Below are 21,998 nucleotides of genomic sequence, written 5' to 3' on the forward strand. Positions count from 1 at the left end.
TAAGTAAAAATCCTGCATACAAAATGTTAATTCACTAAAAGTCTTATTACCAAATTTTACTTCAAGTACTTCATGTAGAACATTGCCCCCTCACACACAGTGTGTTTGAACGTTGTAGCTGGTTGAGCTAATTTGAACTATTCTATACACTTTTTTGAATGTAAAATCTTAAGTAACTTGTAATAGCTGTTATTAATGTGTATTGGTGTTAAAAAGTAAATATGTCTCTCTGAATTGTAGTGGAGTCGAAGTATAAACTAGTATGCAAATGGAAATACTCAAGTAAATTACATGTACCTAAAAATCTGTACCTGGGAAACACTCAACCACCATGACCTTTTTAATATTATTATTTCTATTATTATTCTCATCATTGGGTATTTATAGCTATGTAAACTGGAGAAACAGTGATTCACGTGATTTACTTCTCATTTAGTTAAACAATGAACACAACTGTAAGACAAAATAATTTGGCCAATATGGCAATAATTGCCTTGTGTGATGAAAATATGACCCAGAATAACACACATATGCTCCACATAGAAATACAAAAAGTCGAGTCATACCACCAAAAACACATCTTCACTTGTTACAAATCATAACGGAGCATACCAAATTTTTTTGTGTTAAATGTTGAGAAATCTTTGGGGACTTTTTTAATGCATAGTTAAGACTTTGAACAGCCTCTTAATGGACAGAAAAGAACCAAACAGATGTCACATGGGTCATGTTTGGTTATATATGAAGGCATTATGAATAATCTGAGATGAATGGCACAAACATGAGCCTTACTTTCACAGCACTATTTTTTTTTACTGACGTTTCAGCTGAACAGAAAATACAAATAGCTCTGAAAAAAATACAATGTTAGAAGGAATTAAAATATCTACCAGTTTAAAGTAAATAGTATTTGGCATGTTTGGGAAGGCAAATACATTACACCTTACATTCCAAGTGATGTTTTGGTAAATTGTACACACTGCTTATGTGACCACATCACCTGCTGATTTTAGTTTTGAAATTCTAGTTTGGCAGTCTCACAAAGTCAAAAAAAATCTTAATCCTGAAGTAGAAAGTTGAACTTCCCAAAGTCAAACTCATCAGGCATGATGAGCATGTCTTCCCTTGCTCTGGCCAGCTTTCGTCGCAAGAAGTCCCGTCTTTCGGTCCACTCCTGGAGCTCCTCATTGCTGTGGGCGTAGTCACAGCTCACACCGTCAGGACAGCTGCCACCCAACCTGTCGAACATTAACGCAATGCAAAATGTTAGATCTGAGCCCAACATGGACATTTAGTATTATAGCCTTATAAAGCTGAAATCACTAACTTGTTAGCAAACAGTTGGTTTTTACACATCCAGCAGATGCAGAGCATCACCTGCACTTATTTGGCTTTTAGCTTTGTTTTGGTCTCCACTAACTCATAACTAACACATTTAGCTGCTAAATGCTCTACTATGTTGTGTGTTGTCACAAAAAAAAAGCCTGCGTTTCTTATGAGTGAACCAAAAAGGTAAATTTACATTTGGGCTGTAAAACAAAACAATGACCTAAAAGATGCTCTGTGGAAGTGAGGGGAACTTCAGAGTTTGTCATAATTCTAGCAAGACAGTAGATATTTATCTAATAGTTAAAATAATAATAAAATCTCCTGGACCAAAGTCAAAAGTTTAAACTGCCAAAAGTTTAGTCAGAAACAGTACAAGTAGGACTGGGTGAAATGGCCAAAAATGTTATCACGGGGCGCCGATTAGGTACAAAGGCTGAGTCCTTGACTCAGCAGCCTGGGTTTGAGTCCGACCCATGGCCCTTTGCTGCCTGTCGTCCCCTTTCGCTCTCCCACGTTTCCCTTCTTAACTGTCTTATCTCAAATAAAGTTTTCAATATCGATTAAAAACAGGTTTCCCCAGGTCATCTCAGGGTCAATTGCTGAGCTAAAGTAAGCCAAAGGTGACAGCCAGTGACTCTCCAAAACAGTTGGTCAGACTCTGTACTCCCCTCCGCCTGCTTGGTCAAGTGACTGACGCAGCTATTTTGATCAGTATGCACTGCTATCAATTTGCAAGGTAACCAAAGGTCGAAATTATCTTTATTTGGTTTCATTACAGACAGACCGACTGGCTCTATGTAGAAAGTGTTGCATGTGGCTTGAATGAACAAATATCCAATATAATCTTCACACATGGAAATGTGGTAGTCCATATGATTTCCAACAACTTTCAGTATAAATCTGAAGACAGATCATTTTTTTGTGAAATGAACAGATCAAGATTAAAGCCCCGCTTTACACCACTTGTGCCTATTTATGTTGCATTGGCCCAACTCTACAGTGGCCAAATGCAGCTGACAAGTCTACTATTGGAAGTAGTTAGAAATATTGGCAAAAGCTGTGGAGAATATTTTTTGTTAAAGGTCCTCCCTAGTTTTACAGTTTCAACTCTGTTTTACTTGTGGCCACAGCCATCTTCACTAATGCGTGTGTTATCTGGGTATGGTCAGAAGTGTGCTCTGTTGCACCTTTAATCAGGCACAACAGTGATGTCACAGTGCACTGGCACACCTGGAGTACAGACAGTGAAGAGAGGGAGGAAAGGCAGGAGAGAGAGGGGATGACATGCAACAAAGGACCCGAGCTAGATTTGAGTGCATTTCTTTTTCACTGCAGAAAGGTGATAAGTCGACCCCCTGTAGGTGAGCAAAACTGATTTTCAAGGGTTAGGTTACTCTAAGTTTTGTGGGCTGTGTATGTGATTCAGACTAACAACACACCAATGCTGGATCCCTAACCAGGTGACTTCAACTGACTGAATCCAACAACTTAATCAGGAAAAGATCTTACTTGGGGCAGAGTTCAAAGCATGTCCCAGGGAAACGGTAGCTCCACGTCAGCGCTTCATCTTCTCCCTCACAGCTGAACACTCTGTCCTTGTGCTTCTCAGAGGAGATGTGCTGTTGCCACTGCCTTATACTGTTACTGTGCTTACCGCACAGACGGCAGTGAAAGCCACTCTGAAATACAGAAACGAAGCATCATGGTCATCCTCTTATAGACACATAGTCAGGAAACACAAGTTTTAGTTTGGTGCCAGTGCAGCTATTTTTGGTCTTTGACATTACTGAACCATAAAGCAAATGTATACCCACCATTGGTTCAGCATAGTCAGTTGGCATGACGATATATTTCTCTTCTGGGACAGGCTGGGTGAGCATGGCTCCATCTGCCTGGTGGTTGTGGGCGATTAATTTAAGCCACATGTCATATATCTGCTGCATGTCCCGCACTACAGACAAAAATATACACCTTTTATTACTCTGAGGATGCTCAGTGAGAGACAAAACCGAAGTCCGACAACAAATCAAGGCCCAAAAGACTGAGCGAAGTGCTCTTCAAGTGAGATTTGTTTACAGATTTCTACCCATTTTAACAACATTTCGAAGCCAAATGTGAGTTGAGGGAAACAGAGGGAGACAATGTATAATCACAATATACTCCACTAGATGCTGCTCTGTGACTTTGAATACTGTGTGCGTGACTAATTTAAAAGCCGTCACTTAATGACACCCCTTGGCTGTGACTTCGGGCATGTTCACACTGGTATAAAAGGGTGCGTTGCCTATCAGTATTAAGCTGATGATACACGGGGCAAATTTTAGAGCAATGTTGCAATCTTGTTGGTGGCAAGTCCGACTATGTTTTGAACGGATAGCGGCGGTGCAGGGAGGGTGGCGGAGTGGCGGGAGAAGGGGATTACGGTAGTAATCTTTACTCATTACCATTGACAGCAACATTGCCCAGCACCATTGCTCTAAAAGTTGCTCCGTGTATCATCAGCTTTCGAGTATTATTCACTTCACAATCATAAGTAAATTGCATTTAATATTAAACAGAAAATATTATGCCATCGTGAGGTCAAAGTTTTGTTTATGACCAAATACCTGCAAAACTAATGACATTCTCATCAGCCTCAGTAGTACTTTGTTTTGTGCAAATTAGCAAATGTTTGAATGCTAACATGCTATAATAAGAGATCAAACATCATACTGCACCAATTTTGATTTATTTTTTTTTAAACTGTCCATCGTGGATCCAACATTGCAGGAGTGCAACCTAAATCAGTGAAGTACTGTTTTAAGGCATTACTTTAATAACTTACAGTCATTATTCTTCATATACGTCCACATCTCCTTCTCCTCCTGGCTGTGAGCAAAGGTGCATTTCCCAGTGTAGTTACATTTCCGTTTCGCCAAAATCTGTGTACATATCTACCAGGAGAAAACTTGTTTAACACAGATCATAATGTGCAGCACAAGCGTTCAAGAAACACCTTAATCAGCACCAACAGGAACACTTTTAGACAAATTTAGTCTTTAAAGTGCAAAATACACAGAACATAGTAAACATGAAAAGGCAAGAAATATCTGTCAGTGATGAATCGGAGCGCTTGGTTGAAACTACTTGTTATATTAAAGTGCATAAGAGCAGAGGAAGCACACCTACATCATAGTGTGCAGGGAAGTTCTTGGCATGTGGTAGTGGTCGGACCTGAACCCATTTGCTTCTCTCCAAGGACTTCACCAGTAGTGCCCATCTCTCTTTAGTCCACCTGAAGATGAAAACAAAAGGAGAAGATGACAGAGGCTGAAAATGAGACAGCTGCTAGACCCAGACAGGACGCAGAAAATGTGTATATATATATATATATATATATATATATATATATATATAAAAAATTGTACTCACGCGTGCCTGGCCTTGGCAGTGCAGTACTTGAGGGTTTTGTCCGGTTCACTGATCAGGCCGTCCCGCCAGCACTGAGCACAGGCAAACTTCATGTTCATGTTCATACTCTTCCCAACTCCTTCTCTAGTTTTGCTTCCACCACGTCCAGAAGACAACTGCTTAATATTAAATGATTGACAAAGATAAGAGTTATAGTCATTTAACTTTCATCTGCCATAATCAAATACAAAATAATCTCAAAGATTAGCACATTTTCAAACCAATAATTACACGGGTCTGTATGTACAAAGTGGTTACTGAGAGCACAGTACATTTAATTAATATTTATGATAAATGTGACAGTCCTTAGATAAAAAGCTCTGTAAATTACAAAAGGTCAAACATTCAGTCGACAGACATTAACTAGGCCAGCAGTGAGGTGGTTCAACATGTGGAAAGAACAAGCAGATTTGTTCGGTGCACAAGTTGACCAAAAACCAAACATGCAGGTCTATATGCAGGGGGAAAATTGTGTAGTTATAATAACAATGCTAAAAATGGTTCCTTACTCTATTTCCTTTGTGTTTGCTTGAGGTTTGCTCCTGCTTGTCATGATACTTTGTAGATACTTTCACAATCTCATCAGGGCTGATACCTGTAAACACAAAGACACAGAAATAAAATTGCCACTCATTTTAAGAGAAACATTACAAGGTACCGCTGTCTTCTGGTTTCTACTCGAAAAACTGAAGTAGGATACTACTACAATGCCTAAACCAATTATTATTTTTACATCATTGAATCTCTGGATTTAATAACTGAAAAATAACTTGCAGCAGTATTAATAGTATTTGTTGATTTGTTTGGCCTCTTGAAGGCAGCGGTACAAACTGTTCTGACATGTCGCCTTAGTAAGTTGATATAGCTAACAAACATCCAGCAGATACAGAGCAACATCATCATGCATTAGGATTCATGTATCTGTCCACCTTATGAATGTCAATCCAATATTTATTGTCCTTTTAGCTCTGTTTTGGTCTCCACTCTAAGGGAAATGTCTGCCTCTTTAACTGCTACAAAATGTTCACCAGCTAGTAGCTAACTGTGACTGTATGTGCTGTTTTGTGTTGAGTAGGTAGAATAAAGTGAGTTTATTTTGAGTTATTTTCTGTTGCTGCTGCTGAATACAGCTGCCTGCTGCCTGCTGCTGCTGCTGCTGCTGCTGCTGCTGCTTCTGGGAACGACACTGATGAGAGTCGATAGTGAACCAAAATTGTAAAGTTGCAAAAAGTATGGTAATGAGTTTAAAAGGACACTAAAAAGCTCTGTGGAGCTGAGTCAATTAATTATTTGTTACTACGAGCCCCCCCTTTCACATTACCTATAGTCATTTGACCTGTTGTTAATATAAAAATATTGATTAGAGCAACTTTAAAATGAATCGAATGTGTTTAGAGCTAATCCTGTTTCAATGAGCCATCTCACTGTAAATTGATTAGATTACACCTCTTCAATGTTTTGATATTTTATTCCAGGGAACAAACAAAATACAAATTGCTCTTGATTCTACTATTTCCACTGCACGTGTCTGACGGACTGCACCTGTGTCCCGCTGCACTCTCCAGGTTTTGAGCTCTATGACGGAGTGGGCAAAATGGCAGTTGTCTTCTCTCTGGCAGCCATAACGGATGGCTTGGCGGCACAGATCCAAGTGGCACAGGACGCTCAGTGGACGGACCTTTCTGTAGTTCACACTGTGGGTCCTCACCACGAATGCCAGGCACCTGACAAGCCCAGAGGGAGAAATCAAAGTGTGTTTGAGAGAAAAACATGAGCGTTAAAGAGGTAGCGTGTGAGTAATGAGCGAGAACAAGAGGATGAGTGACACACATGTTGTAAACAAGCTCACTTGTTAGCATCAAAGGTGTGGCGAGCATCCAAGTTAGAGCATATGGTGTGATCGTCTTTGCAGCGTTTACTGATGATTCTAGGTTTACTGTCATAGCATTCCTGGAAAGACAGAGAGACAAAAATAAAAGAAAGCCAAGAAAAGGAGACCAACAACAGGACGTAAAGGAACAAAGAAAGAAAAAGAGACACTGAGACAAAGACACATTTCTAGACTAAGAGCATGGCTGTCCTTAAATGAATATTAATAATTAATTATGATGTAAAAAGAGTGTTGTGTAAATGTTAAGAGACAGACATCTTATTAAAGATTGTGCAACCTATATACCTCATTCTCATACAAAAACAATCAAACTGTGACAGCGACAACAGTAGTAGATTTCTGCAATTTAAAAAATGTATTTATTCGATATGTAATTTGGATATGTCATGGTTTGCCTTCCATAATTTAAGGGAGACCTGAGTACATAAAAAACATTATAGAAAACATAATATATGATAACATAAAAGAGAATAATAAAATATTTAAAAATACATATTCTTTAAGAGTAAAATTAAGTAAAACAAACATGACTTAAAAAAGTGTTTGACAATTATAATACTATGTAAAACTGTATGACCGTGCTAACCTGACAGAGGAACATGAACATGCCCTTGTTTTCCTGTAGAAGGCGTATGATGTTGATTACAGGGTCCATTTTGACAGCGTCTGTTTCAAACAGCAGTTTTCTGTCCAGCGTCCCCTTCCTCTCCGCTGTCCAAACGTCAATCTCCAGCTGGTTATAGGCAAAATTGCAGTTCTCTTTGTACTGACAGTTCCCGAACTTCAGCAGTTCTGGACATGTAAAAAAATACAGAACATACTTTGTCACACGTCCACAGGAGGTTTTTATTTTCCTAGTTCTTGGTCAAACTTCATCATCGTTACCAGACCAAACAACAGTATCAAAAACTGTAAAATACTGAAAGTTGAAATCTGGTCAGATTCTTTCTCTTAACTTGTTCTTGGAGCCAGTATTTCCTCATTTAAAATGATACATTTTTTAAGATAATTTTTGGGGGCTTTTACCTTTATTTGATAGAAACCGAGGAAGAGAGACAGGAAATGTGGGAGAAAGAGAGAACGAGGGGGGATGACAAGGAGAAAAGAGCCGTGGGCTGGACTCGAACCTGGGCTCTTGAGGTAAAGACTCAGCCTTGTACATGGTACGCACGCTCTACCAGATGCGCTAACGAGCGCCCTAAAGTTATAATTTTTACTGTATTTTATAGTTTGTATTATTGTATGACTGTTTGGGTTTAGAGAACTTAGTCTTTGTTTTCACAGAACAGTAAAAGCCAAAGAGTCTGCAGCCACGCTAGCGTCTCTGTGAAGCTGTACTTTGTTTCTGTCGAGTTTGAATGAAGTGTGTTTTACGATGAGATAACTAGACAATTAGTTTGGGGGGGGAAAAAAATACATTTCAGAAAGTTTTTTTTTTTCCCCCTTTCAGTTTAATAAGGAAAATATGCACACATCTCCCAGCTGAAACTATGGGGTAGTGATGTGTCAGTCATGAATGAGTCAGCTCTATGAGCAAACTCTTAATTGAATGGTGGGAGCCAGCTGCCGCTTGAGAACCTTTAACATTAGGTATTATTCCTGAAAAACTAAGGTATCCATATGCCTAAAGTATCTCTTAGGCATCAGTACTGAAACTTAGATATCTGAAATAGGTCATATTATGCTTCTAGGCTTATTGCATTATGTCTTTTTTGTGCATGTATGGGTTTGCAGAGTGAAAAAGCCCAAAGTCCACCCTACAGGAAGTTACCATGTCCCACAGATAACACTGCTCTGGACTGTCCAAAAACAGCTCGATTGTTGTCCAGCCTTTTCTTCTATCTAACCTATCTGCGTCACTATGTAACCTGCATCAAAATGCTCGCCTGGCGGCTGTTATGGCAGAAAATTGTGTCCTCTTACATTTAATCTTTTATGTACGATCTTTTAATATTATTATTATCACTATTATCATTATGGCTTATAGATATATATGTATTGTGTTTTTATTCTTAACCTCTCCTTCTTCTATACTCCTTATGTTAGTCCGTCCAATTTACTAGGGTTTAGGTCAGAGCCATGAGATTGTTTTGGTGTTTTCCCTCTCTTGTTGTTCCTATCCTATTCTTGAATGTTCATTTCAAGGCTGGGAGAGGATCTCTACTCCCCAAAACACAGAAACATACACTGTGTAAATGATCATGCATCCCGAAGCCAGACGCCCGAAGCTACCCTAGGCAGCAGGTCTCTGGACTAGCTGTATATGTGTTTTAGTACTTCTATGTTTATTATCTTTTACTGATAAATTTAATAGCTACTTTATTGAAAAAACTAAACGATACCCAGCGTTCTATCATGTGCAGAGCACAAAGAGCCAGCTTATCAAACATCCTAAAATTTACATATACATTTTTGTCTGTAGCTATATAACAAACATTTACATCTCACCAGTTACATCTGACCCTGATCAGTTTAGACAAATAAAGATTTTTTTGTATTTTTTAGAATTGTTTTAATCTTTTATTCTGCACGGCCATTACCAGGTAGGAAAAAAAAGATTAAAGACTAAAAACTCTTTTGGCACATGTTAATGTACCAAAAGTTTTTCTACCTCAAATTAATTATACTGTGTATAATCATAAGCAGCTATGTTTAATTTATTGAAATGCTTATAAACATAAAGTTCAGTCTTATTCAGAAGTGACACCTGATAAACTGTAAGCATTATAATGCTAAAACGTACTGCAGGTGTGTTCTTTTCGGCATTACATACCGCACAGACACACACAAAACAAAGCAAACACTATGTTGTCATGATACATGCACTACACACATATGTTTAACCACAATAACAAGTAACAGACAGTGTATACCGATAAACCAGAAAATATAATGACATCAGTTGTCCATTTAATTTTCAGATCCTTACCCCTGCAAAGTACAAACGGCCCACTGAAGGAAGTATAGGCAGGAAGCGGCCGCACTCTGGTCCACTCTGAAGGACGATCTGCCTTTCGTCTACATAACAGAATGTCTCGCTCACAGCTGTGGACCAGGTCTGGCTTATGAACAAAACTACAAATCTTTTGACCTGAAAATGAAAAAGACTGAAGATATTCAATAGAACAATAAAGCAGGAATTCTTTTTGAATGTTTGTAAAGATCCAGTAATGGATTTTTGTAGCTTGTAAGACATTTTTTGTTATCTTAACTGGTGTATTCTGAATAGATTTTTGCATTTTGGTCATGGCTTCACATTTTCACTAAGGTTTTTGCCCATTCAGCTACGTTAAGAGAAGGGATTCAGGATGCAGACCTGCCCAAAACAGGGAATATTAAAACGGCATTAAACTGCCTGCATAGTAAAACCATCACCAGTAACAGGATCATTATGATTTCTCGCTACACTAGAGTTAGTTTGAGACACAGTTGGACTGCTAGCATACCTTGCCGAGGGAAACAGGCAGAGCACGCCTGCAAGAACTCATGGGTGGCAGACAGGGGGTTAGAAGCTGCAACCAGCCCTTTGTAATTCCTCTCCTGTGTTGCCACAGTAAGAATAAGATTTCAGTTAATGTTAACAAAACAGGCTAAAATGGAGAAGGCAAGACAAGCCAGATAATCAGTCTTACTTTGTAGTTATTCTTTGGAGATCGCATTACTGTAGCTGCAGCACTGTGCGAGCCTGTGATACCTGAGGAGCAATGAGAGAAAGTAAATGAAAAAACTACTGTATGCATTTGTGTAATGTGTACACACACTTTGTAGTAAATGAGCTAAAACATGTACAAACGCCAGTATGGTCTTAAAAAAGGGGAGCACTAATAACCTGAAATTAAAATCTGGTGTCAGGCTTTACTGTATTTTGTTTATTCTCATTTCCCACTGTACCCTATATGCATCATAAAACAGATCTGCAGACGGGTCATGAAACAAACTGTAGGTCAGTAGTTAGAACCCACCTCCCCCCCAAAAATACTGCATACTTCCACTTGTTCAAGTGCTTCAAATGAAACAATGTGAGAACCAAAAAACCTCACTTGATGTTGATGATGCTCACAACTCAAGAGGCTACATTTTAAAAAGGCCACAAGGCCGAAAGGTTGGGAAACAATGCTGTGATAATGTTAACAATGTTCATAATTACCAGTTGAGCGGAAATCAGAGCATGAGTCCAGGGCTGTTCCCCCAAAGGAGATTGCTGGCAAAGCTGCCCCAACACCTTCCACTGAGGGAAACGAGTCCAGGGCATCAAGGGACTTGACCTGGTCCACAGCTTTCAGACCAAGCTTAGGGACAACACCACTCTGACCTCCTGGATCAGAGACAGTCTCCAGGGGATCTAGTTCATCTAGCAAATCATCAAGGGACTTGTTGCCGACATCCAGTTCTATTTTGGACTCAGTCACAGCAGCAGCGGCACCTGGAGTCGTTTCCAAGAAGTCATCCAGGGAATCAAGGGCATCCAGTTCATCCAGCGCCACAGAGGTCACTCCCAGGTTTAGAGCATCTGTGCCACCAATTCCGGAGGGCGAGAGGTCGTCTAGAGCATCTAGTGTTGCAGGTGTGGTGCTGCACCCACCACCTGAAAAGGAGTCCAGGGTGTTGAGTGGGCTGACGGCCGAGCTGAAGAAGGCCGGGGGTAGCTGGGGTGTCGGGGCGGGCAGGATAAAAGGAACTGTGCATGGGGATGTGGAGGTCTTGTTGGGGACTGAGGATGCTGCCTGGGTGTGGGTCTGGAAAACAAGAAGACAATACCTGAATTAAATGAATATATTTGAAGGTGTTAATGAATGTTGGCTGACAATTGCCCTGCTATTGTCAGCCAACATTTATTATAACCATTAACAACATGATAAACAATTAACTTAATATGAGAATATACATCTACATAAAAACTTTTATTTATGACATATTACACACACTTCAAGCTGCAACATCTAATCTAATGTTTTGACTCCGCAGCTTCACTCAGCTCTGCAGAGCTCTTTGTTTGGTTTAGCAAACAGCCAGCTGTTTCCAGTGGAAAAGCTCTAATAAACCTGCTGTACACAACTTTACCAGCACCAATGGCAAATAGACAAGACACTAGCTGGTGAAGAAAGTGGAACATCTAGCTGTTTAAGAGCCAGTTATTTCCTTCAAGAGTTGGTGGAGATCAACATAGATCATAAAAGGGAGTAAATAGTGGACAGAAACCTAACTCCAATCTAATGCTAAAGTGTAAAGAGGCAACTGTTTGCGAACATGTCAGCATATCCACTTTCTATGGTACTAATGGCAATGATTGATAGGACTGATTGTTCAGTTTCCCACAGGTGGCAAAAAAAAAATTATTAATGCAGCTTTAAAGGAAAATGTACAACCTTGTTATCCTTTTTAGAGTCTGACCTCTTCTGTGTCTTTTTCTACTGGAGACAGATTTAATTTTTTCAATGAAAAACGCAAACAAATGTATATTATCTGGTTCATTCATGACCTTCATGTTTGTTTATATCTGTGGTCTTCTGGGTTTCATTTTCAATAACTCGCAGGCTGTTCAGGCTGTTTGTCAGCAGCTGTAGCTCAAAATATCAGATACTGGAACTTCCCACTCAGAGAACATTTCAACTGCATCAACAGGTAATAATAAAAACTTGTTTTTAGAAGAGAAGAGAAAGAATGTCTTCAGCGATGGATTAGCTATCCAAAGTAAAATTCAACTATGACAAGTGAATGTGACATTCATTTCTGCCTGAAATGAATAAGAAAGTATGCACTTTGTTGCAAATGAGTTCAAACATGTTTTTCTTTGATGTTTGTTTTTCCATTCGATGTGTGAAATTCCCAAGAGTTGGACAATGTTCATGTATTATTACATGCTCTTCCACACCTTAAAGTTCAGTAATCGTCTACAACTATCGACACCTGCTTTCCATTATCAGTGAAAAAAGTTAAATAACTGGTCTGCAAGGACAAACACGTAACAAACAGTTATTACCTCAGTTGGCTCCTGCTCATTAGGGAAGCAGTCGAGCAGGCTGTCCAAGTCATCTCCCATCAGCTCAGAGTCCTCCAGAGTGTCCACCGTGTCAGGTACTTTGAAGACAGCGGGTTGGTGGCAGCTGGGAGTTGTGGAGGGACTGGACGGCTGAGACATGCTGGGAAAGCGGACTGAAGAGAACCAGGAGGGAATTTATTTAGATCTTACTTGTAATTGATTTTGTGAAATGTTTTCAAGAACTTAAATCATGAAAACAGATGTGGAGACACAAAACGTTAACTGTATGTTAACGCACCACAATTCAGATCAAGTCAAAGTCAAGAATTCACACCTGGAGCAAGGCCACTCAGAGGATTGGTACCGTTTCCTAAATGAGCACCAGATACCTGGAAGTGAGACGGGGGAAAAAAGTATAATCAAGCCCAAATAAAATAAATGTCTGAGAAGAGGATGAATAAAGGCTCTACAAGAACACATCTGCAAAACAGGAAAGCATGCATAATTACTGTTTCTGTGACATGAAATCACTGTCAGCTGAAACTTTTTTGCATTTAAGCAAACTAAAATGTGTCTGTTAGTAAATGTAAAAGTAAAATTTTATAACATATATGGTGGTGAATGTTAGAGATAATATGGAACTTGCCATGATCGTTTCAGCGGTCATGTTTCCATTTGCGACACCTCTTGTGATAAGTGCGTCTTTCTGGGTAAGAGAAGATAACAGACTGGATGTAAGAAACAGGCTGAGGACTAAATAAGAACAAATCTGCACCATGTCTGCAATAGAGTTAGGCAATATGACGATGTGTACTGTGAGAAGATAGACAAACATTAAGAGATTTATCTTTACTGTGTATACCGTTGTTGCTATTTCTAATATTGCTGTATGCAACTAGCCCATTGAACTGCATATTTAACTTACAGGATTTTGGCTTCAATGTGATAAAATAACGTGATACTCATTGCATTCACTGGATAAGCAGCACCCAATAAATCAATGATTTATGTCAATATCACAATATAAACTGCATCCTATCTGACCATAATAGAGCTGAATACTTAGAAAACCCTTTAACACAATTCACTTGTATTCCTCAGTGAACAAAATAAAAAAATAATAATTTACTAACCTTTGCGCTGACATAGGGTTTCCGATTTTTTAGTCCCAGGTGGACGGCCAGTTCCTGTGCAAGCTCATTCACCTGTTTGTCCTGTCAAAAGTTAAAACAGCAGAACAAATGAATCCAATGTAAAAGCTGTGACAGCTACAAGTCTTTTTGAAACTGATAAACAAATGCAATTTATCTTGTGCCTTGCATTTACTGTTCATATAACCAAAGCTAAAAAGAGGCACCCTAAATTTGTACACATTTTTGCAATCCACTCCATGATGAGAGAGAATTATCTTGTTGACCCAAAAAAATGAAAAATAAAATAAAATGATGGAGATTGTGTCACTGACTCAATGTCAAACTCCATCCATTATGAATGCTGTAAGACTCCCAATTCTCTCCTTCCTTTACCAGACGACTGATGAGCAGACAGTCGGTGGTGCAGTTGTAGGCCTCCCTGTACTTCCCAAGCTCCTTCAAACAAAGTGCCTTCCTGTACAGGGCCTTGGGGTTTTCCTTGCACTCTTTTAGTTTCAGAGCTCTGTTGCAGTCCTCCAGGGCTCGATGGTAATCCCCCTGTGGAAAATATAAGAGATGAACGCAAAGGACATGGTGAAAACAGTTCAAATGAGGAGCTTGCAAGTGAAGTAAGTGTGGTATGCAGGTTTAAGCTCAGTGACCTGGCACTGATGATAAACACATCTAAATGATTTAGTGCTGGTCAAATTCCTTTAGGGTTAGAGAACCAGATCGGTATTGTTTTTGGAAGCCGCTTCATAGATCAAGTGTGAAAAGTGGTGAGGACAGAAAGCCTCCTTTGATGTAAATGACAAGTGACAGACTGAGTTTATAGTATCAATGAGTCCAAATACCTGTTGGAAAATGAGTGGACAACACTGTGAATCACACCCTTATATTTCTGAACTGCAGTTTCTCTTAATTTCTTCTCTTCCCATCGCCTTCTTAGCATGAGCTGAACCTATATTATTTGATTTACAGATAACGCTGCATTGTGTTTTGACTGAACGCACATGTAAAGGGTATTTCTTTCCTTTTTGTCACTTGCAGTACATCAGACACTGCTCCTGACTGTTGTAGGTCAAAGCTTCGGGTTTTCTCATTCCAGCTGTGGATTAAAATAGATATTTTCTTTTAAGAATATCAGATAAATTAACTATGGATAAAACCAGAAGTTTGATTTTTACATTTTTGTCTTCAACATACCACAGTGTTTTTGTCTTTTTTCACAACTGGGGATATGTATCTGTGTAGATTCTCGGTCAGCCGCATTAACCCTTCACTGCCTCAGTGGGGCTTGATGACAGTCTCAAAAAGGTTAGATATGGATATGACATGCATTGTCATTGCAATATACCTGCTAAAAATTATGTTTAGCATAATTTTTGCCACTTAACCATTTTAAACCATTTTAGCATGCTAACGTTTGCCAATTAGCACTAAACACAAAATACAGCTAATGGGAAAGTCATTAGTTTTGCAGATCTTTGGTCATAAACCAAAGTCCTGGACAAATTGAAATGTTGGAAAGATTAAGGGATTTCTAGAATTATTACAGTTCTTCCTGGGGGGAACCAAATGTCTAGACATTTCACTCTGAAACACAAATGTCAACATCATGGTGGCGCTAGAGCAAAAGTCAGGGGATCACCAGCGTCAACCATGAATGACGCTACAAACTTTCATGGCTTTTCAATTTCTCCAATTGCTGTTGGGATATTTCAGTTTAGACCTGAGGAGTAAAATGTAATTACACTGTGGATGGAATATGTACTTGTCATGTCTTCTTCATAAAAGCATTATCTTAATACGAATGACTATCCTGTGCTCACTGCTCTGTACTATAATATAATAGTCTAAGATCTACTCCTCTCCCAGATTTCACTTGGCCTTCCCTTGAACCACACTAAAAACCTCCCTATTGCTCTTATCATTCATGATGGCCAAAAAAAAGAAAAGGAACAGAAAACAGAAGAATGAAACTTGAGATCACTTTTAAACTAGAAGCCAGGTCTTTTAATACGAGGACTACCAGTACAACAGCCTTATGTTTTTGTGAAAAACACAAATTGCTCATTATTATTATTCGCATTTAAATGACATAATTGATATATTCAAAAATGTTTATGATTATGTTTTTAAATGTAGCAACAAGAAACTCTAGAGGATTAACCACTGGATATTAAGAGATGGAATTCATCCAGTAATTACTATTGGTTGATCCACTTTTCATTTTCCAAAACAGCTGTCTACATCCTCACAAGTGTCTGTCTGAGCTGCTCTGACGCTCACTGAAATAGTGTACTGCGGAATGATGCGCCATCTCAGAAACATGCGGGACCAAATGTATCTCACCATACTGTGGTAGGTAGCAGCCCGGTTGATATACAGGCTCTCCAGCAAAACTTCGGAGATCTGGAGCTCCTCTGCTGCAGCGTAGCACGAGACATTCAAGCCTTCACTGAACTCTTTCACCGCCTGCTCCCAGTCTCCATCCCTGAACAAGGCGTTGCCCTCATCGAGCAGGTTGCACACTAACTTAGTCAGGAAGTCCTGGGAGGAGGGAGGGGGGAGAAGAGGTGAATTAGATGCTGGTGGTGTGTCCCAAAGACCTCAGGCCCTATCATGACTAAAGTAGTCACAATACGCCCCCATAGCTATGATCTCCCTTTTCATGTTTAGAGAAATGCCTTTTATCATTCTCGGAAGCCTAGAGATTAGCTTTTTATTAGCTTTAGTAGTCGCCTTACATAGGGATAACTGTGCCAGGAGGACTGATCACAGCAGCAAATATTGTGAGTCTTCAGACAGAATTGAAAAAAAAAAGTTTAAAAAACATTTAATACCTATGAGTAGAAATAAAATTGCCTCCAATAAGAGAATAGGCAAGTCGTTGATTTAACATGCAGCCAGAAATGAATGGAGCGGTGGCAGGAAAGAAAAGACAGAGCAGTGTAAGGACGACACACAACAGAAATCCAGAGCAACAGCTCCTGATGAAGGGATTTTCAATATCATCACAGGCATGAAACCAACAGTGAAGAAAAAGTGGAGACAGACATAACATTGTGTTTGTAATAACAGCTGGTACCTGGTAGCCCTCGGGCTCTGGATAAGCCAGGGAAGACCTAGAACACAAGATGTAAACTTGCTTAGAAAAGTCCTGAGACAGCTTAGTTATCAAGGATATGAGTCATTCAGGGCTGGGTAAGTTTCACTTTCCATCAGGTTGCCCTCATATAAAAAAATCAAATCAAAAAACACAACTCACTGTATAAATGTCAGAGCTTTGCTTATCTCCTCCTTGCGTTTCTGTCTGACAGGTTCCATGCTTGTTCACTGGGGAGAAGACAAAAAGACCACGGGTGGACTAGTAGCAAATACTGACTGATGTTGTTGATGATGCTGTGACTTTCTTGTGGCTACGCCCACTCCCATTAAAAGTATCAAAGTAAGAAACAATGACCTTTGTCACAATGCTGAAGTTGGCTTCAGATTTGCAGCTTCCAATTCTGTGTTAACAGGGAAGTTAAGGGAAATGTAACTTACATTGCTGAGCGATCGATCCTTGTGAGAGTGTGTTAGACATTTTAGGCAAAGCCTTAATGCTGCTTGAAAGCCAGTGTCGACCTTTATTCCATTTGTGAAAATGCAAAAATGGGACATTTCACTGTTTTTTCACATCTAGACCACACTAGACCAGGTACAGATAAAAAACAACTACTGGTCAAATCTGAATTAGATTATCCAAAAGAAGCCAGAGAGTCTGTAAGGCAAAATGTCAGATTTGTGAATCCTTTAGTCTTTAGTCTAAGAAATGCAAAACACTAGTGGCCTAGTCAACATGTCAACGCACTGTTGGTAGAATGGCTGCAGCACCTCGACTGACAGCTACATCCAAATAAAACCCAATGTTAACACTAATGCAATGGATTCAGCTCATTTTATGGCAGCTGTAACATTTACACGGGTTAGTTTAATCCGGTTTTACTCGATACCAAACAACAACAAATGCGTAACAGAACAAAAGCAGCCACCTCAGGCTGTTCATGTGGTGTGACTATAATGTTCGCACAAGCTGTAACAACCTTGCAATAATGCCTGAACTCTTCGGAGTCGGACTAAGGAGTGTTTTTCCTGTTCTAGCAATTCTGCCGACATTGCCTGAATAAGTAGCAGGATACGAGATCGGTCGCTTTGGCGGGCACCCAGGTACGCCGTATAATAAAAATATACTACCTGAATAAAGGTTTCACAAATATGAAACTGTGTATTAAAGAATCTCTGAGATAATGTAGTCCAGATTTCACCAGACTAGGTACAGTGATTTTTGATCTGGACCTGGTCTAGTGTGGCCCAGATGAGGAAAAAACAGTGAAATGTCCCCCTTTTTTAAATTCACAAATTACATTTGGAAATCTGAAAGTGGGTTTTAGACAGCATTAACGCTTTAACGTTACCTAAAATATTTCGCAACAGTAAGAGGTGCAAAAAACGGAGGGTCTGTAATGTTAGCTCACCACAGTAAGTTAAGTTACAAATCGTAAACTAGAGACAAGACAACACTGGTTCGTGTTGATTCTTTACGAATTAGTGATAACATCCAGCATGCAAACCCCTGATACTGCTTATGTTCGGGGCCATCATGGCGCGACTGGCCCAACTTCAGACACACCTACCTGATGAAGTGGGGAAGTTCATTGAACCGAAGCAAAGTTTAAAAGCGTGCCATTTCGTGGATGAGGGAGAAAGAGACGAAGAAAGTTTCAGCAGGTGAGAGGCCGTGCAGACGCTGATCAATAGCGAGCCAGGAGAGAGGAGCCTGCTGAGGCTTCGTATCTGAATTCTCTGTCCCTGGTTAGGTTTCGATTCGCAGCAACACCAGTCCATCCACGAGCCAGCTGCAAACCTCCACACTGGCCCTTTAATGAAACTCAGAGCTTTCTGGCCCTGAGTACAGTCTTTCAGGCAGCACTTCCTGTGGACAAACCATTAACCCCACCTACAACTTCTTCTGCAAGCTCTGCACTACAGTCACACACAATTTAAAAAATAACACAAACATATAAATAGGTAAATACAATTAAACAAAATGTATTTACATTGAAGCGGTTAAAAAAATCAAGTTTCTACTTAAAATAAATAATTAGAATTAATATATTCATATTTCAAACTCTGCATGGACGACAATACATTTCCTCAAAGAGAAACTTTATAGGATTCCCAAACTTTAATGAGTGATGACTGGGAGAGCCCTGTGTTTAAAGGACCACTAAACATTAAGTACAGCTGAGGCTGGTGGGAATATTATTGGTTTAGTAGGAATTTAGACATGAGAATAGGACAAACTGAAACTTTGACCTAATGATGGGACTAATGATTGTTGATGGCATTGAGGAATACAATAAAGTACAATAGATTTAAACAAACAAACAAACAAGACAGTCTAGATTCTGACCGTACTACAGTTAAATTGAAATGGAAATCACTGGCAAAAACAGTCTAGGTAAGGCCAGATGTTCTTCTTTTGACTTTCCGCCAACAAACCCTGGGACCCTCCTGGTCCTCTTCTCTATGCATTTACCATATCAGTGAAAACAGTTACACAATTTAAATAGAATACAAGATATAAAAGTTGATATATAAAATGATTATAAGAATACAAAAACATATGTGTATGTTAGGTCATCAGGCAAAATGTTGGAAATTTGGTCACACGATGGGTGTAGACATGATATTGGGATATGTGGTAAATATGAAGATGAGCGGTGCAGCAGAAAAAACTGTGGGAAAGAACCAAAGTTCATGAAGCATGGCTGCCTGTGAGTTTGGAGATTGGAAGACATTCCCGAGACATTATGTTTTTAAAAGAAACTCATTCAGCTAAAATAATCTAGAGGTTTTCTCTGTGTAATCGCTTGTTCCACACAACAGTCCAATTGGTGGCGGCAGTGCACCGCTAAGCTAACAACACTAAAGAAGAAGAAGCCTGGTAGTATTTTGGAGAAGTACGTCCCGCTGTAGTCTACTTGAACTACAAATCCCTTGTCACCCAGCTTTGTGGTCGTCAAGTCGGCTAGTGTGCTGGATTTGGTTTTGAACGTTAGGAGCGAGCGGGAGTGTGTGACTGGACTGGATTCAACCAGTAAGTTACAGCAGTGTTGTGGAAATGGTGACTTTCATCTCTATTGGGAGCAGACTGTGTTATGAGTTAGAATAATAACGACTTTAAACCGAGGACCGGGAGAGGGCAGACTAACTGTAGTGCAGGTAACGTTAACGTTAGTCAGCGGATTTCAGATGACCGACTAGAGAGGCCGAGTAAAAGCCACGCTCTTCTCTCACGCACTAGCCAACGTTAGTAGACACATTTTTCCTCTATATGATCCTACAACCACCTTACTAAGTTTGTTAAATGTCTAGCAAGCACGTGTTGTCACCGACAGTTGACCAGCTCCAGCTCTGTTCGTAGGTGTTAGCATGACGTTAGCAGCACTCGGCTAACGCTAGCCACCGACTGCTAACAGGAGATAATCTACCCCGAAACAACTTTAAATCCTGATGACTGTAGTCATGTATGTATAAACCCAACGGCTGTCTTGTGTGAGATTGAAAACTTAAACTCATGTTTTTTTAAATAAATTACACGGAATTAATGACTTGACTTAAACAAGGTCTCATTTTGTTGAAGTTATTATGCTAAACAGTGTTTCAGAGTAATCTTCAAGTTAGTTCATTGTGTGCATTTGAAAACTAACGTTAGATTGCATCTTTGCTATCTGTATACTGTTCAACGTACACAGTGACATGTTCAAATACGTAAATTAAATCTCAGCTGCATATCAGACCGCACGTGTATATACTGTTTAAGGGTGGACTGCCCCTCAGTGAAAACCGTTCTCTCAGCAGTTTCTCTAGCACAAAGATTGACTAAGCTTTCCAGAAAAAAACGCGCAAGCTAACGTTAAAGCCAGTATTGTGGTCAGTGTTTTCCTTCTTTATTGGTAATGATTGCTACCTGTGGGGCAGAGAAAACCAACTCTGTCCCTGTGCAGAACTAGCCTAGTGTCAGGAACCAGGATAGTCGTGAAGATGAAATAAAAAGTAAATCACGTGTTTGTCCATCAGGTGTCACGATGGCGACAGACATTGTTGCACAGTTGGCCGACTCTCTTGCCAAGACTGGAGTAGCAGAAGGAGAGCTGAGCTACAAAGGCCAGGGAAAAAAGCTGGATAATGCCCAATCAGGTGAGTGGCAGCTGTGACTGTGCAAGAAACCCTGCCTATAAGCAAGTGAGGCATGCTTGTAAAAACTCAGTAAAGACTTGGATTGAATATTTAAAATTTTTACGTCACAGCTGTTTGTTTAAATTGCCATCACACTTTACTCTGGCATCCCTGTTTCTACATTTTACATTTACTCATTTGGCAGATGCTTTTATCCAAAGTGACTTACATTTGAGGAACAACATACAAGTATAACAGAGCATCAAATACAGATCTGCAACTGACAATACATACTAGTAAGAGCAGCAATAAATGCTAGTTAGAGGTCATAGTTCATATCACTTCAATGGGGTAAATACCTAGGGAAGGAAGTAAGAGTTAACAAAGTGCAATCTATACAAGATAATTGTAAGGAGATAGAAGAAGAGCACAGGAAGTGCATGTTAGAGGTTAGGAGTTATAGGGGTGTTCTCGGAAGAGATGAGTTTTCAAGAGCTTCTTGAAGTTAGAGAGGGATGCCCCTGCTCTGATGGCGTGTGGTAGCTTGTTCCACCATCGTGGATGAGAACAGCCAGGACAGGGATTGCTTTGTGTGAAGGGATGGCAGAGCCAGGCAGCGTTCGTTGGAGGAGCGCAGTGGCCGAGAAGGAACGTAAGTTTGTATTATGTAGTTTAGGTACAGTGAGGAAAATAAGTATTTGAACACCCTGCTATTTTGCAAGTTCTCCCACTTAGAAATCATGGAGGGGTCTGAAATTGTCATCGTAGGTGCATGTCCACTGTGAGAGACATAATCTAAAAAAAAATAAAAAAATCCAGAAATCACAATGTATGATTTTTTAACTATTTGTATGATACAGCTGCAAATAAGTATTTGAACACCTGAGAAACTCAATGTTAATATTTGGTACAGTAGCCTTTGTTTGCAATTACAGAGGTCAAACGTTTCCTGTAGTTTTTCACCAGGTTTGCACACACTGCAGGAGGG

At 39.7% G+C, this 21,998-nt stretch overlaps 2 protein-coding genes and 1 long non-coding RNA gene across 14 annotated transcripts in view; 2 read left to right on the top strand and 1 right to left on the bottom strand.

Annotated features, from left to right (window-relative positions):
* The window catches only part of LOC123985760, a 15,714-nt gene extending 5,181 nt beyond the window's left edge, over window positions 1–10,533 (top strand). Inside the window, exons 2-4 of one of the 3 annotated variants that reach the window (XR_006828740.1) lie at window positions 6,345–6,564; window positions 7,710–7,810; window positions 9,592–10,533. This is a non-coding gene — a long non-coding RNA (uncharacterized LOC123985760). The remainder of the gene's footprint in view (window positions 1–6,344; window positions 6,565–7,709; window positions 7,811–9,591) is intronic. The other 2 variants (XR_006828738.1, XR_006828739.1) reach the window with 2 other exon arrangements.
* Window positions 412–18,720, bottom strand: LOC123985541 (zinc finger CCCH domain-containing protein 7B-like). Of its 3 annotated transcripts, none has more exons than XM_046073139.1 (23): window positions 18,463–18,720; window positions 17,055–17,122; window positions 16,875–16,911; window positions 16,139–16,336; window positions 14,177–14,341; window positions 13,784–13,864; window positions 13,297–13,356; window positions 12,985–13,039; window positions 12,651–12,823; window positions 10,818–11,406; window positions 10,303–10,364; window positions 10,117–10,210; window positions 9,600–9,761; window positions 7,257–7,462; window positions 6,629–6,729; window positions 6,322–6,503; window positions 5,289–5,374; window positions 4,741–4,898; window positions 4,498–4,603; window positions 4,154–4,262; window positions 3,144–3,280; window positions 2,839–3,008; window positions 412–1,238 (listed from the first exon to the last, which is right to left on the bottom strand). In XM_046073139.1, exons 2-23 carry the CDS (start codon window positions 17,111–17,113, stop codon window positions 1,058–1,060), a joined length of 3,171 nt encoding a protein of 1,056 aa, XP_045929095.1. In that variant the 5' UTR covers window positions 17,114–17,122; window positions 18,463–18,720; the 3' UTR covers window positions 412–1,057. The 3 variants fall into 3 exon arrangements, with proteins under 3 accessions (XP_045929095.1, XP_045929104.1, XP_045929113.1); XM_046073148.1 differs by having other exon boundaries at window positions 4,741–4,895; window positions 18,463–18,718; XM_046073157.1 differs by lacking the exons at window positions 17,055–17,122; window positions 18,463–18,720 and having other exon boundaries at window positions 16,144–16,336.
* A 1,052-nt stretch (window positions 18,721–19,772) lies between these two features.
* rangap1a (RAN GTPase activating protein 1a) overlaps window positions 19,773–21,998 on the top strand; it is a 23,739-nt gene continuing 21,513 nt past the window's right edge. For 4 of the 8 annotated variants that reach the window (XM_046073316.1, XM_046073254.1, XM_046073307.1 and 1 more), the window contains exons 1-2: window positions 19,773–19,928; window positions 20,912–21,031. In XM_046073316.1, the coding sequence (XP_045929272.1) occupies window positions 20,920–21,031 (112 nt within the window). In that variant the 5' untranslated portion in view covers window positions 19,773–19,928; window positions 20,912–20,919. Of the gene's footprint in view, window positions 20,141–20,195; window positions 20,359–20,911; window positions 21,032–21,998 lie in introns of those variants that run through there. The other 4 variants (XM_046073269.1, XM_046073287.1, XM_046073278.1 and 1 more) reach the window with 4 other exon arrangements.

The sequence above is a fragment of the Micropterus dolomieu genome, linkage group LG02 (genome assembly GCF_021292245.1).
Source record: "Micropterus dolomieu isolate WLL.071019.BEF.003 ecotype Adirondacks linkage group LG02, ASM2129224v1, whole genome shotgun sequence".
NCBI lineage: Eukaryota > Metazoa > Chordata > Actinopteri > Centrarchiformes > Centrarchidae > Micropterus > Micropterus dolomieu.